General features: G+C 39.0%; 1 protein-coding gene across 1 annotated transcript; it reads left to right on the forward strand.

Moving 5' to 3' along the window:
- The first annotated feature begins 461 nt into the window (after window positions 1–461).
- On the forward strand, window positions 462–9,237 carry LOC117305369 (solute carrier family 45 member 3-like). Its single transcript, XM_033790238.1, has 4 exons — window positions 462–609; window positions 4,089–5,326; window positions 6,628–6,893; window positions 7,493–9,237. Exons 2-4 carry the CDS (start codon window positions 4,183–4,185, stop codon window positions 7,706–7,708), a joined length of 1,626 nt encoding a protein of 541 aa, XP_033646129.1. The 5' UTR covers window positions 462–609; window positions 4,089–4,182; the 3' UTR covers window positions 7,709–9,237.
- The last annotated feature ends 8,813 nt before the right edge of the window (window positions 9,238–18,050 follow it).

An 18,050-nucleotide genomic window follows, 5' to 3' on the forward strand; every position in this document is an offset into this window, starting at 1 on the left:
TACCACACCTTTTTTTTCATTGTAAAAAAAATATCAAACCGAAAAGTTTTGCATTGATCGTTTGGTTCCGAATTCTCACCACACCCGGCCCCCACATCCACAATGAAAATTGTGTAAGAATTCACAACAAAGTTAAAAGGGACAAAACGTAGGGCTGGAAGATATACGTCCACACCCATTTCAAACTTCCAAAACCCCTCATGCATATAAATGCCATTGATCTATATTTATTGATAAAAAGTGATCATGCATGCCGCCCGTAAACCAAATAGAGCAAAGCAAATGTTCGACCAAAGAGTCGCGTACGTGCAGAGATTTTTTTTAACTTTGGTCCAATTACGAAAACTACCCATATGCGAATACAGATCCATTGCATTGAAGATAACGTTTCATGGATTCTCAATCAGGCATAGAGTTGCAACTTGGCAAGAAATCTTAAATCCTTTTGCAGAAGGCAACAGAGAACACACACGGACGACGTGTCCAAAATATTGTAGACACAATGTAACTTCCGATGATAAATATATGAAGAAAAGTAAGCTTTTCATGGCAAAATGGAGGAACATGTTGAAGAAAAATGTTGGTGTGTATAGCAGACGATAAAGTGAGGTAAGTTGGGTAGTTTTAAGGGGTGTAAATTTGGGCAAAAGTCATAACTGGGTTTATTAAAACTTAGCATGTGGATGTTCCAAACCAGTTAAAACCGGCTTTAATTTGGTTTTACCTCAGTCACCATGGAGGTAGATTCTACCTCCATTCATGATTTTACCATGGATACTGACGACTAAAATGTTAAGTTAATAATTGTTAAATAATGTTCTCCTGTCCTGTCTAGTGTCTGTCTTGTTTTCCTGCCTGCTGCCAAATACTGAAATTCCTAAACATGCTTAACTTTTCATTTAATTAATGTTTTACAAACTTGTAATTTTTTAGTTTTTTATTAAACCACACACAATCAGTACAGAACACTGTATTTTAATACTTACTAACATGACATAAACAAGTAAGAACTATTCAGGCCAGCTCACTCTTCTAAAATTAAAACATCTTTAGGGTTGTTGTTGTTGTTGTTGTTGTTGTTGTTGTTGTTGTTGTTGTTGTTGTTCAAACAAACATGACAACACTTGCAAACCCCTGCAAACCCCCGCTGCAAACCAATTGCAGCGGGGGTTTGCGGTAACACCATCCATGTGTGTATCCAACTTGCCTGGTAGAGTTTGTTCTTAGAGAACTGTCTTGCTATAGACAGAGTAGATGTTCGGGGGTTTGGGAGACTTCTCAGTTCTGAAAAGAATTGTCCTGCTTTTTTAACTATTACTCGGGCGGATGGTATAGAAAATAGGCTAGCTGGGACTACTAGCTACTTAAAAATCGTAAAGCGCAAAACAATGTGCTAACTGGAAAAACAAAAAAACAATAACATGTCAGCAGAAGTCATCTGTATAAAATGCCTGTAATTTGTTACTGGCTTCAAAATAGCCCACAACACCTACAGCAATTGCCTTGGTGCCCTGTGCTTAATTGCCTTGGTGCCCTGTGCTTAATTGCATTGGTGCCCTGTGCGTAATTGCCTTGGTGCCCTGTGAGTAATTGCCTTGGTGCCCTGTGCTTAATTGCCTTGGTGCCCTGTGCTTAATTGCCTTGGTGCCCTGTGCTTAATTGCCTTGGTGCCCTGTGCTTAATTGCTGTGGTGCCCTGTGCTTAATTGCCTTGGTGCCCTGTGCTTAATTGCCTTGGTGCCCTGTGCTTAATTGCTGTGGTGCCCTTTGCAAAGTTCCTGTACAAATTTACATTGTCCTCATATAGCTGTGCCCTTTCATAAACAGAATTCAGGGCCTGTTGTTGGCAACTATCTGAAAGTAGACATTCTGGCTTTCTGGCCAAAATGACAAATGAATGAGAGAGAAAAACAATTAGGCCTACACACAGTATTGATTCATTATATTTTGCATTGTGCAGACTTCAGTAAACTGTTTGCTAAACTAGTTGTGAATTGAATGCAGTGCACCATGTGGTATGGCAACTCAAATACACCAATCAATGTTAACAAATGGTGGCTGCGTGAACAAGTAATGTTGCTCTGCTCCATCTGCCGTTTGTACAGGCCTTACTCATCTATTGTTTGGAGTTTTATTGTCTATGCAGTTTAAAGACACTGGACACTATTGGTAATTGTCAAAGACCAGTCTTCTCACTTGGTGTATTCTAAACGTATGCATAAAATAACAAACCCTGTGAGAATTTGAGCTCAATTGGTCATCGAAGTTGCGAGATAATAATGAAAGAAAAAACACCCTTGTCACATGAAGTTGTATGCATTTAGATGCTTGATTTCGAGAGCTAAAATTCTAAATCTGAGGTCTTGAAATCAAATTCGTGGAAAATTAGCCTAATTCTTTCTCGAAAATTATGTCACTTCAGAGGGAGCCGTTTCTCACAATGTTTTATACCATCAACCTCTCCCCATTACTCGTCACCAAGTAAGGTTTTATGCTAATTGAGTAATTACCAACAGTGTCCACTGCCTTTAAAAGCAGAGTACTTGATTAGCAGAACTTAATTAGAACAAAACTTCATCAGTTTATCTGGTCCTGAATGAAGATGAGTGACAGAATGTTTGGATACAACAAGGAACATGTGAAGAAGAGATGAGAGATGAGGGTAGATTGAGTAAGGACAGAAAATAGGGTGGGAGAGGGAACATGGGGAAAATTGTATTTATTGACTTTCAGTATAGTTAGTGTGGCGTCTATGAATAAAGGAATAAATGTGTGGTGAAGAGGTTTTCAACTAGTTTAATCCCAACAAGGCCTTGTTCTTGATAACTTTACCGAGACGGATTCGAGGTAAATTATAAAAAACCAGGCCTTGGCGGGTTTAAACCACTAGTTGAAAACTGATTCAACACGCTTTGATTCCCATTCATTATACCTTTTCTGTCAAAAACATCATCACTTTTTGGTCAAAAAGTAAAATAAGCGCAACAATTATAATTGTTAAATGATTTCTTTCATCACAACACCCCTCCAGCTATGAAATAGTAAAGCCCTCCGTCGCCCTCGGGTAAACACCTCCTTATAAGGGAATGCTGTGCGCGTATCGCGTTATGTGGCACAACTGTTTCAGCAGTTGCTCTCGACCAATAGGAATGAAGAAACTGTCTCATACGAACAGGTGCGAGGTCGTGTGTCACTTTTTACCGGTCATACACACCCACGTGACGCGCTCTCCACCAATAGGAATAGCGAAACTGTCTGAGGTATTTATGAATAGATGTTAGGTTTCAAATAAGTAGACTTGTTTCACTATCTGACTTTGACATTACATTGTCTATTGATTTTTTTTTTACAATTGTTCCGATAAAATAAACACCTGCTCGTCCAAAGAATATATATTTGCTATTATAATATTAATATCAATAAAGGTTTATGCTTTCAATTTGCCAATGTATTCTAATTCGCTACAGCTGTCACAGAAAAACTGTTAATTACATTACCCCATTGGTTTTAGAATTAACATTCAGTTCCAATTTATTATTTGCTGGTGAAACTAAACTTTGGTTGGACGGTGGATGAAATATCTCGCTTAAGAAATTGTGTGATGTATGTAAATTGTTACAATTAGTATATTAAAAGCATGGCTTGAATTTGGGGGGAAATCCACACAGGGGAGTGTGGCTAAAAATGTGCTGAAGATTACAAAAAATGTGTACAAAAATGGGCCTTTTTGATCTACATTGTGCACTGTAGGGAACTGACTACGCAAAATTTGAAGTTGTTTTTAGATCAATTTCTGGGGGAGAAGTTGTCTTACTGCATGAAATTGTTTTTATGATGTAGAACCCAATATCATAGTAAAAGCCTACAGTAAGCACAAACACTTGTTGGGCACAGAGTAATATTGCTTAGCAGAGTCAAGGTTTCGAGCCCAAATTACATGAAGTCTTCATTGCTGTTGCTGGTGCCCGACTTAATTTCATCTTAGCAAAGAAATTTGTGAAGCTTTGCTTAACAGCTTAACAAAATTGAGCCCTCTTCCTGATGATTTTTTTTGGATGATTAATGGTCTGATAATATGCCTCCTTACAGATACGGATTGGGAGTGGAGTCCCTGCCCACCTGCATCCTTGCGACCCTACGACTACGAGACCCACCGCCTTGAGCCTTGCCAGAAGTCAGAATCATGGAGAGGGACACCATTGGCCAGTTCACCTACACCTACCTCGTCACGGTGAATTTATTCACGTGCGGGGTGGAGCTCTGCGTCTCCGCAGCGTTCAGCTACCTTCCTCCCATGCTCCTTGAGACGGGCTTCTCCGAAACGTGGATGAGTATCATCATGGCGACCGGCCCCCTCTTGGCGCTTTTTGTTCTTCCTTGCGTCGGAACAACGAGCGATCAGTGCACCAGTCGCTACGGTCGGAGGAAACCAATCATCTTCCTGGTCATCCTCTGTATTGTTTTAGCGCTGATACTGCTACCAAATGGAATACTCTTGGGAGAGAGGTTGAACACCTTGATCCCAGGGAGGCATGTGGGTCTCGCGATTGTCGCTTTCTCTGTCATCCTTCTTGATTTCGGCTCCCAGATCGCCTTGATGCCCATCGAATCTCTCCTGTCCGATCAGAGCAAGACGGAGGATCAGTTGAACAAGGCGTACTCAGTCTTCAACTTCATGCTCAGTCTTGGCTCTTGCTTTGGGTACTTTGTCCTCTGCATGGATTGGAACAAGACATACTTAAGTCAGGTCCTAGGTGGACAGGAGCACATGCTTTTCGCAATCTTGCTTATTCTATTTCTCGTCACTGCCATACCTTCCCTCATTATTGCTAAAGATAAGCCGCTCAGCATCCAGACAACGGACCAACCACAAGATGCGCATCCTCACGGCAAACAAAACGGGATATCAACAACCCTCAACGGTAACCCGCCGAACAACTCACTGCTGAGCGAAGAGATCCCCCCGAAACTTTTACCCAACACGCCTTCCTCAATCCACCTCAGCATGCCAGTTGTGAGAACAATCAGCCGCCGCCCCTCTCTTCCAACTCAAATTATGTATCAAATTATTAACATCCCAATAACGTTCGTCTGTGGTTTATTTTATTATCTCGTTCCAAAATCGTACAAACTGTATCTGGCTGACACCATACAGAGCGTGAGAACTATGCCGGCAGTTTTGCGTAAGCTCTGCTTGGTGAACTTGTTAACTTGTATGGCCGTGATCGGCTTCAGGATGTACTTCACTGATTATGTTGGGGAAGCGATGTACCATGGTAACCCGGAATCGCCTGTGAACTCGTTGCCAAGAAAATTATATGAAGATGGTGAGTAGCCTAATGCACAAGATCAAATCATTAAAGGCAGTGGACACTATTGGTAATTACTCAAAATAATTATTAGCATAAAACCTTTCTTGGTGACGAGTAATAGGGAGAGGTTGATGGTATAAAACACTGTGAGAAACGGCACCCTCTGAAGTGCCATAGTTTTCGGGAAAGAAGTAATTTTCCATGAATTTGATTTTGAGACCTCAGATTTAGAACTTGAGGTCTTGAAATCAACCAAATTAACGCACACAACTTCGTGTGACAAGGGTGTTTTTTCTTTCATTCATATCTCGCAAGTTCGACGTCCGATTGAGCTCAAATTTTCACAGGCTTGTTATTTTATGCATATTTTGAAGGCTAGTCTTTGACAATTACCAACAGTGTCCACTGCCTTTAAGGCTTAATCAAATTTAAAAGAAAAATACAGCAATACGTTTCAGCTGAGTACTGAGTTTCTTGTTGAGCAAGGTTGTAGCTACAATCCCGCCCATACATGTATCTCGTTGGGCCCCCTTGCCCCCTTTCAATGTTGGTTCTGATTGCACAGGTTTCTGTGTTCCAATCAACATTGAGACAGGGGACGGGGGAGAGAATGATTTCTGTCAGTGGGAAGTATACAGAGAATGTCGTTAGGAATGGTTGGCCCAAGCATTTTGTCCAGGATTGTAGACCATAGGCAATTAAAGGCAGTGGACACAATTGGTAATTGTCAAAGACTAGCCTTCACAGTTGGTGTATCTCAACATATGCATAAAATAACAAACCTGTGAAAATTTGAGCTCAATCGGTCGTTGAAGTTGCGAGATAATAATGCACGAAGAAAACACCCTTGTCACACGAAGTTGTGTGCGTTTATATGTAGATGGTTGATTTCGAGACCTCAAGTTCTAAATCTGAGGTCTCGAAATCAAATTCGTGGAAAATTACTTCTTTCTCCAAAACTATGGCACTTCAGAGGGAGCCGTTTCTCACAATGTTTTATACCATCAACCTCTCCCCATTACTCGTCACCAAGAAAGGTTTGATGCCAATAATTATTTTGAGGAATTACCAATAGTGTCTACTGCCTTTAATCAATTTTTTTAGAAGTCCACTATTGAGAGTGAGTGAATCAACCAAATTACTCATGTTTAGTTCTTATTTTTTCCTCAGCCACCATTGCTGATACTATTTCTCCTAATTTCATTCAAATGTATTCATCCCCCAGGAATAAGAATGGCAGACATTACTCCTGCATTTTTCCACAGATTGTTGATACTGTTTAAGTTCCTAATTTCTTCAAATTAATTCACCCCCAGGAATAAGAATGGCGAGTGTCGGACTACTCTTCCAGAGCATCACATCTGCATTGTTTTCCTTTGTACTGAACCACCTGATCATCTCGTACGGTCCAATCGCGACGTATTTCTTCGGCATGGTGACGTTTACGCTGATGACCGCCCTGATGCTGGTCGTCGAAGACATCTCCATGACGATGCTACTCGTAGCCTTCACGGGGTTTGCGAGTGCGACGACGAATTCACTGCCGTTCACACTGTTGTCGGCCTACCACCAGAGGAAAGAGGTTAGTGTTCTATTATAATAGGGTTTATTCCGACTAGGCCTAGGCAACTAGTGAACATTACTACTCGACTAGCCGCACCTCAAATAGTCATGACTTTGACACTAGTCGCGACTGATTTTTAATTCTCAAGAGGCATTGTGGCAAGCACAATAAGGTAAAATTCAAGCTGAAAGGATTGCAGGATTGTTTCGCTTATGTCTGATTTCTGTTTTGTAAGTAATTATGTTGTCGTGAATAGTGTTGAGCCACAAAGTTGGTTCACCAAGCAGGAAGTCGCGACTGTTTTTGAAATACATGTAGTCGCGACTATCTTTGTAGTCAAGCGCATTGATACGGTTATTGTAATAGGGACACCACCACCAATATAGGGCTAGATATCTCTAAGCTCAGTTGGTAGAGCGCCGGCACATCAATCCGGAGGTCATTGGTTCGAATCCCACTCTAGTCAGTTCCAAAAATCATTTAAAAAGTTACCCAGTCGGTTCCCTTGTTGTTTATATTGATAAAATGCGGTTAGTTAGAACTTGTTTTTATCACCTGCAAGTCCGAATCCACTCAATTTCTTCTTTGTTCAACCCAAATTTTATTTATTTTTGCAGATGTACTATACGGACGTAGAGTTGCAAGACTTCAGGCTGCATGGAATCGGCTCCAACATAGCCCTACTGGACAGTGCGTACGTCCTGTCCGAAGTACTGTCCTCATTTCTGTTTGGCATGGCAGTGGAATTTACTGGCACGACGTCGTCGTACATCTTCTGCTCTTGTTTGTGCGGCGTGTTCAGCTGTTACTTCATTCTACAACTGAAGAGTTAAGTATTGGTCTTGAGGCAGTTTTAAAGTAACTGGACACAGTTGGTAATTGGTGAAAATATCGGTCGGCCCTTTGTGCTTATTTGGTGGCATCAACTTTTTACCATATTAATAGGCCTAAGGAGCTTTGAACTTTTACACATTTTGCATATAATAGACAATGAAGAGAACTGAATTCATAGTCAAGGCTATACAAAATTGTTCTTCCACAAAAATGTTTGCATTATAAAGAAATATTTCAACACTGCTTCTTCCTTTTGACCCGACTCAGCTGGGCCAATATTCATACACACCAATCTGGGCGTCACAGGGTGCACAAGTGTTGAGTACCTCGCGCCACTTGCTGCGGTGTCTTCAGCGCCTAGATTATGCACAAAAAGACACCGCATTGTTATTTCTTTCAATAGAGGGCTACCAATTTGTTTTTCGTTGGATTGGTGTTTAAGCGCAACAAGTACAAGGTTCACGACAAGATTATGCTTACCAGAGTATGGTTACCAGCCACACTAATATGTCACGTGTACAATTTGTGACTGGTATCCTGCTCATTTCAAGCAACTTTATGAAATTTGGCTCGGGGGCCAATTTTAGTGTGCCATGAACTCCACCTAGCATTTCCGTGATTGCTGTAATTTTTATTAAAGTGAAATTTGACCCCCCCAAAATGGCAAGCATGGCATACAGTGCAGTATCTCCATGTGACGTTTGGTGCAAAGGGGTTAATCAAAACTGGACATCTTCTGAAAAACGTATTGTTAAAACATTTACTAGTTATATTTATTGGACAAAAACATGGTGCAGCATTAAAAAACCAAGTCACAAATTGAGACAAGTTGAGATGGGTAAAGGTCGTGATTGTTCATTTTACGGAATAATTTCTTTGAGTAGTTAAATTTTCTTTGCATGAGAGTTTTATGATACCACCATAGCTAGGGTCGTTGGTCCAGATCCACTCTACATATTATGGTTTAAAAAAATAATTGTTGAAGTTTGGATCCCTGTTGAGGGCCCTTGGTTATTATTTCACAATGATAGCTTTCACACGAGAGGACAAGTGCTATTTCTTTTTTAACATCAATGTGATTGACCCAAAGATCCCGTTAGATGCAGAATGTGCATTGTTCAATTTATCTGCTTGTGTGAAAGACATTCAGCATTGGATGGTGGCCAATAAACTCAAACTAAACGTGGATAAAACGGATTTCATCCTAATTTCCTCCAAAACTGCCAGTAAAGCTCTTGGTCACCTTAAGTTTACTTTTAGAAAAGCAACTATCTCACCTGCCAAATCTTTCATTTGAACATCTTGAGTTTGGACTTCTTTGTTGCATCTTCTGTAGGCGCTTTGTAACCTTGGGAAAAAGGCGCTTCATATAAATGCTGATATGTATACATGTTTATCTTCAGGTACGCTGCAATCAGATTCGCAGAATGGAGTAGTGATAAAAACGTATATTGCGGGCTAATATCACTACCTGCGTCTTGTGTGTTCTATGGTTACGGGCCAAGTTTGCTTGAAGATAACTCGTGGAAATACGGAAAATTTAGCGCGTCTGCGTCCCATATCCAACTCGGCCTTCGGTCTCATTGGATATGGGACGCAGAGGCGCTATATTTTTCCGTATTCTACTCGCGCTTGTGTGATAAACGTACTTAACACTGTATGTATTGGACTACAACAAGTGTATTATATAGCCCTTTTCACACAACAGTAATTTAGCAGGGGTCACTTGTTAATTTAGCATGGCTGTGAAAGTTTACAATTTTCCACTTCGTGTGAAAGGACACAAATGTTTGAATGGTCCAAGGTCCCTAGTGAATCAGTGTAAACATTTTTGTCCTTTCATACAAGTTGCATTTGGTAAAATGTTTTATAGACAGTGGACACTATTGGTAATTGTCAAAGACTAGCCTTCACAGTTGGTGTATCTCAACATAAGCATAAAATAACAAACCTGTGAAAATTTGAGCTCAATCGGTCATCAAACTTGCGAGATAATAATCATAATGAAAGAAAAAACACCCTTGTCACACGAAGTTGTGTGCGTTTAGATGGTTGATTTCGAGACCTCAAGTTCTTAACCTGAGGTCTCTAAATCAAATCCGTGGAAAATTATGTCTTTCTCGAAAACTATGGCACTTCATGTTTTATACCATCAACTTTTCCCCATTACTTGTCACCAAGAAAGGTTTTATGCTAATAATTATTTTGAGTAATTACCAATAGTGTCCACTGCCTTTAACCATGCTAAAATTAAGCAAGGGACCCTTGTTAGATTGCTGTCGGGTGAAAAGAGCTTAAATGTAAACTTGACAGTCTATTTATACTTGTTGGTTGTATAGAAATGGGGAACTGACACTGCCTTCCTACTCAACAAACTTAAACATTTTGATTTTAATGAAAATTTGTTATATTTTATGGTATTTAGAACAAGAGCAAACAAGGTACAACATATATTTTTTACCCGTGTGGTATCATAGAGGTTTATCTATTTTATGTTCATTCTGAACAAATAATGCATGCTTTCAATGTTTTTTGGGGTGGTACTAGAAATTATTTCCTTCAGAACAGTCAATATAGTTAATAGAAATATTTGCTAGTATTTTTTATGCATTATGTACGGTATATTTACAAAAATAATCGGCAACTGAAATTCCTTTTTTTATACTTTTTATTTAAACGTTTTAAACTTCCTTCAACACGTTCAAGAACCAACTGAAAAGCCACCTCATCACACCAGCTGCTTCTCCTTCTGTTTATTTTGTTTAATTAGTTTCTTCAGTTGTAAGCTTTGTTAGGGTTCCTGCGCCAGGAGTGTCACCTGTGACAGACATGGCGCATTACAAGTTTTCTTTATTATTATTATTATTATTATTATAATTATTATTATTTACTCATGAAGGTGTAATATCGAAACCTGATGTAGGTTTTTAACAAATTTTGTTTAAAGGGGCCTGTTTAAGAAACAAATCAAACAGAACCTATATATAGTTTTAATTGATCAGAAGTGCCCCTCGCCCCCTAGAAAAAAATGGTCTAATCCTTTAAATGTTACCATTGTTTTTTGTTGCTGATACAAAAATCTGATTTTTGGTTTTAAATATGAAATGTGCTGCAAGATTCTTTTGTTAAAAAGTCATATATAGTTAAATATATATCATAAAAGTGTGATGCATTTTGTGTGGGGTAAATTTAACTTAAGTTAAAATCAAAATATGAAAGTTATGATTTTTTTGATGTGAAACAATCGATCATTATACAGTGTATGTGAACATTTATTTGCCAAAATGTAAACAAAATTATGAAGTTAATAATTTTATCAAAAATATGATTATGCATCTTGTTACAACTGTTTTACGAACTGCCGAATAAATTTTACGTATTTTTGTGTGAAAATGCTTTCAGGAATTAGACCCAAAAAGGGAAACTTTTTGGTAATATTAAAAAGTATTTCAAGGAAGGGGAAACCTACTGGGTAAATTCAACACAGTTTGGGCTGATATAAGAAAAAGGTTGAATTAAATCGGTTCTTGTAAATGTTTTTTTGTTCACCAAATGAAATAAACTTTGAGTGTTTCAGTAAATTTTAGAAAAATATATGTTGGTTTCAACCGTTGGAGTAGAAACCAACGGTTCTTTTCAGAACCACCCCAACTCATTAGAGATAGTCATTACATGGTGTTACCGCAAACCTTTCTATATCGTATTTCCACCATGCAAAGTTTCAAATCCTACTTATGTGTGTTGTAATGTTAGAAAATATTTTATTTGAAATTTATTTTTTTATAATATTTGTTTACTTTAGAACATGTAGACTTGTTGTATAATAGAAATATTATTTGTTTATTTTTATGGATATTTATTTCTTGCTTTTGATTTCAGGTGTTAAAGTATATATTAAAGAAAAACATTTACTTTATACAAAAACAAATACACAAATCTTGTCTGATTGGATGTCAAGTTTGGTTGTTGTAATCGTTACTGTTATTATTTTTTTTAACTTAGGCCCTTTTCGAATCCACGGTTTTGGCTTTGGATTCGGCTTCAGGCTCTGTTCTCTCGTCTGATGAAGCCCTGAACGCGTACAACCAGCTCGTGCAATTGTCAAAACAACCGCGGGGCCAAGCTAGCCTGATCCGAATCTGGAGCCGAAGCTGTGGTTTCGAAAAGGGCCTGTGTGAGACACGCCCACAAAAAAGAAAAACATTTTGTGGTGATGTCGCCCTCTATCGCTTTGTAATCATCCGTCTTTTCGTTTCCGACGGCTGTTTTATGATGAGTAAATAAAATAATATTTTATTCTTGCCACGTATTATTAGTCTTGCGCCCTCTTTCGCACACCCAATGCCATGCGAGTATAAAAATGGAAACCCGAACTACCACTGCAAAGAGTAGAACAGAAAGATATTATTTTATTCGTTTACAAGTTTTATCAAAACTTTTTCTTATATAAAGTTTTTCTTATATTCGTTAATTTTTTGAGTAATTACCCTTTACTTTTTTATGCCCCGTTGTTGTCCCCAAATCAGTGTACAGTGTCCATGCTGATTCTCCGTTAGCTATGCGTGGAATGTGTGCTCCTTTTGTCGGGCCGAATTTTTCGAATGCCAACCAGGTGGTTCCTTAATGCAGTCAATTTAAACTACAAAAGACCCCCACGACGCTATTATGCGGTATTAGCACGTTGTATACACACAACATGGCGCCGGAAATGTGCACATGATAGCTCAATGCTGTTGTCTTAAATTGCGGCATTTGTTTCTTGAGCTGGGATTTAAACTCTGTCATGATGGAAAAGGAATTGGTCTCTCCCCATAGACGTCACTGTTTCTGTTTTATTGCAAAGAAATTGAGGTAAGACCATTTTGTTTTGAATGTTGTGAGTTTCAGAAAAGCAGACGATAATGTTTGCTCGACGGTCGAGAACACAATGTTTTTGTGCTATAGTGCTCATTCTCATGCTTTTCTCCCAACGAATTCTGTAATTTTGTTCGACATGAGCCTTACAAAATCATGAAACTCAACTAATGCTTACTCTTGTTTATTGTGCAAGGGACATTTTGACCAAAAATACCGAACTTTCTCTCTTTATTTTGATATTATTTTTTTAACAGCGTACGTCCATCAGTGGTCATCGGTCATAGAGATTTTATCCTTGCGCAGCCATTATTGTGGTTTTTGTTTGCGTCCATAGACAAAGTAAAAATGAGCTCGGTCAAGAACTTTAATGTTTCTCTCGCTGTGAAACAATGAATAATGGTTGATGTAGTATATAGAATAATAGTGTACAATTTATATGTTTTTGCTGACAGACAGTGTGGGGGGGGGGGCCGTTGTCATTAAACAAAATTATCGATAGTGCATTATTGTATCTTTTTGCTCTCTGTGTGGTCGTGTTCATCGTGGCCAAAGGTGGCGGGATTAGAAGCATTTAGCAATTTTCTCACATATAGCCTTTTTTGTCAATTTTATCCCACGAGCACAGAGTTATTGACATTCAATTTGAGGAAAACATAAAGCTTAACGCAAAATAATCTTAATGAATAAATACTCGAGTGTCATTGGCATTAAAAGTGTAGATTTTGCATGAAATGTCCATTCCCTTAAAAAAGGAAAATCAGTTGTGCCAAAGGTAACCTTTTTTTTGACAGGAAATAATCAGTCTCAAAACATTTGACACTCTTAGAAGTCCACATTGTTAAAATGCCAGGATGACCCCTGGACTGGTCAGTTTAGCCCTGAGGGTCGCAAAAACACTGTGGTTGGTCGGTCGTCAAAATAATGCGTGGGTGAAATTCATGGTCACAGACTCACAAGAGGGCGTTAAATTCATGGAACACAGGGCTCATTATTAGGCTTTCGCGGCACCCGTCCTCAATTTGTTTATGTACATCGAAACTGCCACTGTCATAGAATGCTTGGGGGGGGGATTTGTGCGCACTAGAGTAACCTTTTCAAACTAATTACTGAATGAAAGTAATCGCAAAGTGACCGCTCCCCGGATCCACATTAGTGATTGGTTTTAAGTTAAAGCAAGACATTACGTCATTGTAAAGCACAAATTCTGCGTTGGTTTAAAATGTCACAAACATAGTAAGATTGACTTAACAAATTAAATACAGGTTCTTGTAAACATTTGAATAGAAAAATCTGATGAAGCCACTGGTGTAGTGGTGGCGAAACGTCAACTAAATATTAATATTAATTTGTGTATTTGTATTCTATTTTCATCAATTATTATTGGAATTGGTATAAATGAACATCTTTACTGAAGGAAACATACCCCAAACTGAATTTTATATCACACCAACAAATATTCAAGGAGTGCGAAGTGACCTTATTTCCCTCGAAACTCAGTAGAAGTTCTGCTGTATTAAACATTAAGTGTACCACCCATCACCCCTTGATTATTAATAACATTTGGGTTAATATGATCATCATTGAGCCAGAAAAAGAAAATGTGTTTACAAATAAACCTAACATGTTGTCCCGCCCCTCAGGCGTCAGTTTACATTTACAAATCCAAGTACATGGAAAGTGTGTACTGGAATGCGAGTAAACCTCCGGTCGATTTACGCCTTTACCTCACACGTCCTGGTATTACAATCCCTCTAAGCTGATTTAAGTGGCAGGTTTTAAACCTGTTAGATTGGATAAGTTGTTCATCTCATGACAGATTTCTCCCGAGCCACTCCGGCTTGTTACCGAAAAAACGTCACCATCTTAAAGGCACTAGACGAATTACTCAAGATAACTGTTATCGCAGGACTGTATAACACGCATGCCTCTTGACGGTTGGCCCCCTGGTCTTGGCCTTGCATATTATGGTGCCCTTCAAATATTTACAGATTTTCCAATGCAAAATAAAAATGGCCTTGTCCTTTCAATGTTCAAAGATGTAATTCCGGGCCTGTTAGCATCAAAACTGACATGTTACGACATGATGGAGCAATGCACTAGATAGTATACAAATTGTGAGAAACGGCTCCCTCGGAGTAACGTGGTTTTTAAGAGAAGTAATTTCTCAAGCAAGTAGAAAAATACTTCAGCTGATGCCTTTTATTATGCATCTGAAAGCAAACAAAGTAATGCAACAATAGTGTTTTTTCTTTAATTATTCTCATGCAAATTCAATGACCAATTGAGCCCAAGTTTTCACAGATTTGTTTTTATGCATATAGAGGACCAGTCATAAAACCACACTAGACCAACGCGTCTCGGTTGAAGGGTCTGGCTATTAAATCTAGCTCGAGGCCAGAGATACTGGCCGTTCAATTTTGCTGAAATCTCTGCCGATTTACCTTTGACCTTTCGTTGGTGTCGCCACGAGTTTGATTGAGGCTTCAAGAGTGCGGGCACCAGGCAGTAAAACCCGCGCGTAATGTATGCAAAACACTCGACCAATGAAACCACAGACTTCTCAAACCAAGTATTGCCTGTATCTTCAAAGGTTGATTGCAAGGGACAGGTATTTGAAAAGGGTACTTGAACTTGTGATTTAGTGCCCTTGTAGCAGAAGTGGACTAACAGAAAGAATGTTGTAGGTGCGTCATGATAGGCCCACTTGAGGAAAGGGGGGGGGGGGCGTATATCACCGGTGTCTTTTTAAGTTATTGAACTTCAAAGTGTGATTTGCGATCGTGAAAATTGTGGGTCGTCTATTTTTGGAGAAACACTTAGAGATTTAGTAATGTTTGCAGAAACACTGTACCATTGAAACCACAGACTACTCAAAATAGGCCTGTTTCTTCAAAGGATGATTACAGGGGACAAGCTTGAAAAGGGTAGGCCCACTTGAACTTGGGATCTGCCCCTGTAGTAGAAGTGGACCAACAAAAATAATTATCTAGGTACGTCATGCTACTTGGGGGGGGGGGGGGGGTATCCCTTCGGTGTCTTTGAAGTTATCTGTCCAAAATTGGAACATCATAAGTGTGACTTGCGATTGTGATAATACTGAGTAGGTCAACTACACGGACAAGGAATATTATAGGCATTTGCATTTCAACAACCATCTGTTTAGGGCGGTCAGACTTGGGTAGTGGTGTCTTGCCTTGCCTTCCTATAACGAGTAATGGGGATAGATTGGTTGTATAAAATATTGTGAGAAACGGCTCCCTCTGAAGTGGAGTAGTTTTCGAGAAAGAAGTAATGTTCCACGAATTTGATTTCGAGACCTCAAGTTTACAATTTGAGGTCTCGAAATCAAGCATCTAAAAGCACACAACTTCGTGTGACAAGGGTGTTTTTTCTTTCTTTATTATCTCGCAACTTCGATGACCAATTGAGCTCAAATTTTCACAGTTTTTTTTATGCATTTGTTGAGATACACCAAGTGAGAAGTCTTGTCTTTGACAATTAGCAATAGTGTCCATTTTCTTTAACATTTTGCTTTTCCGAGCTTCACGTCCAGAATTAGTAATTGAATGACAAAAATGTAAAAGGTCCGTATTGAGAATACATGCTTCCACCAAAGCCCGTTGGGTTTTCTTCCGCACATCTAAAACTGAAACTTGCTTATTGCTTTCTCTCCATTTGGGTTTTTGGCTAAGTAAAGTGATTAACATTTGATTTTCCGAGATTCCTTGGCTTTCTTCACGTCAAAAATTAGTAAATGAATGAAAACAAAATGTGAAGGTCCGTATCTGGCGTGGTTTTCACCAAAGCCTGTTTGGGATGGCAACACAGAAAACGGATTTAAAATGGATCATTGGATCTGTATTCTAAATTAATTATTCAGTCGAACTGGGTATGCCTACTGTACGAATTTGTTTTGCATGTTCGGGCACTCTGGCTGGCCTTCTACGTTTTAAGCTTTTCCATCAAATGGAATAAAATGCGATCTTGTTAATCCTGGTCGAGAGAGAAATTAAAGCAGGATTTCGTTAAGGAAGTAAATTTATAATTGCATATAATTCAGGGACAAAAACTGTTGAGATGCTGTAGATACAACAACTTTTACTACACTCTAAAAACTCCTGGGTCAGAATTTACCCGGATTTTGGTCCCAGGGGGGCCAGACCCATTTCTGGGTCAGTTTGACCCGGAATCCGTGTCAATGTGTCCCTGAATCCGAGTCAAAATCCCCGCTTTTAACAAAATTTCTGGTCACAATGACATGGATTTAGGGTCACACTGACACGGATTCCGGGTCAAACTGACACGGATTCCGGGTCAAACAGACCCAGAAATGGGTCTGGCCCCCTAGGACCCGAATCCGGATTAATTTTGACCCGGGTGTTTTTAGAGTGTACGGTCTCTAAACCAACGCTTCTGTTCACGTTGAAAGGTAATGTGTTGTTCCGCAGGGGGCTGTTTTGGGTCTTCGTACTGTAAAATCAGTAACCATAGGATTAAATGAATTATAAAAATGGTTGAAACTGTCGATATGGTGTTAGATCAAAATAACAATAATCTAAAACAAATACTGAGAAAATATTTCTAAGGAATGCAAATGCATCCGCTATTCACACAGACTAAAATACCACTATTATTTGGTTATCACTCAAAATAAAAACTTACTGGTTATTAAACGAGCAATGATGACCTGTTGATCTAAGTATAAACCATTATGGGAAACGGCTCCTTCTTAAAGTAACGCATTTTTTTTTTTTTTATTAAGAGGTAATTGCTTATTCAAATGTTAAACGATTTCAGGCCTGAAGCCTATTTTGATTGGGCATCTAAAAGCACAAACATTATTGCAAAAAGTGTGTTTTTTCTTCTTGCACTATTCTCTTGCAATATCGATGACCAATTGAGTCAAAATTTTCACAGATTTGTCATTGTATGCATAATAATAGGATACACACCAAGTGAGACACTGGTCTTTGCAGTTACCAAAGATATCCAGTGCCTTTAAGCAAGGCGTTAATAGCCTTCAAACAATAAGCCATGTTGATCGAAAACAACCTCTCTGGTAATCTCCATTAAGTTAGTAATTTACACTTTAATGTATTTATGCTAATAATCCAACCACCCACGCCTCATATCCGGAAGCCATACTTCTTTGTGTCTATTTATATCCGTCAACGCTTTGCTAATGGCGTTCTGTTGTTTTCGTCTAGCTCCCGTCTCTCTTCACACACTTTCACTGGCAAATTGTTAATTGTGTCAGGTTTAATCGAATCAGCGCCCTTGAACTGCAGTCACGGAAACCCCTAAGTGGTATGACGTCACACATAGAGTGTTGCTGCGCAATTGTTGACCCCCTTTTATATAATATTAATTTTCCCGCCCTCGCACGCCTACAACATGTGGTTGTGTTTGAACGAATCGAGTGGGATGCTTTCAGAAACATAAACAAGTATTAATTTGTTAACAGAAGTTGTACTTTGTATAGGT

This window comes from Asterias rubens, chromosome 22 (genome assembly GCF_902459465.1).
Source record: "Asterias rubens chromosome 22, eAstRub1.3, whole genome shotgun sequence".
Classification (NCBI taxonomy): Eukaryota; Metazoa; Echinodermata; class Asteroidea; order Forcipulatida; family Asteriidae; genus Asterias; species Asterias rubens.

What these genes read in the sequence shown, in the direction of transcription:
- LOC117305369 (XM_033790238.1), top strand. Translation starts at nt 4,183, where the DNA reads ATGGAGAGGGACACCATTGGCCAGTTCACCTACACCTACCTCGTCACG. An exon ending in AAGAAAATTATATGAAGATG is followed by an intron (nt 5,327 to 6,627) that starts GTGAGTAGCCTA and finishes ATTCACCCCCAG; the next exon opens with GAATAAGAATGGCGAGTGTC. An exon ending in CCTACCACCAGAGGAAAGAG is followed by an intron (nt 6,894 to 7,492) that starts GTTAGTGTTCTA and finishes TTATTTTTGCAG; the next exon opens with ATGTACTATACGGACGTAGA.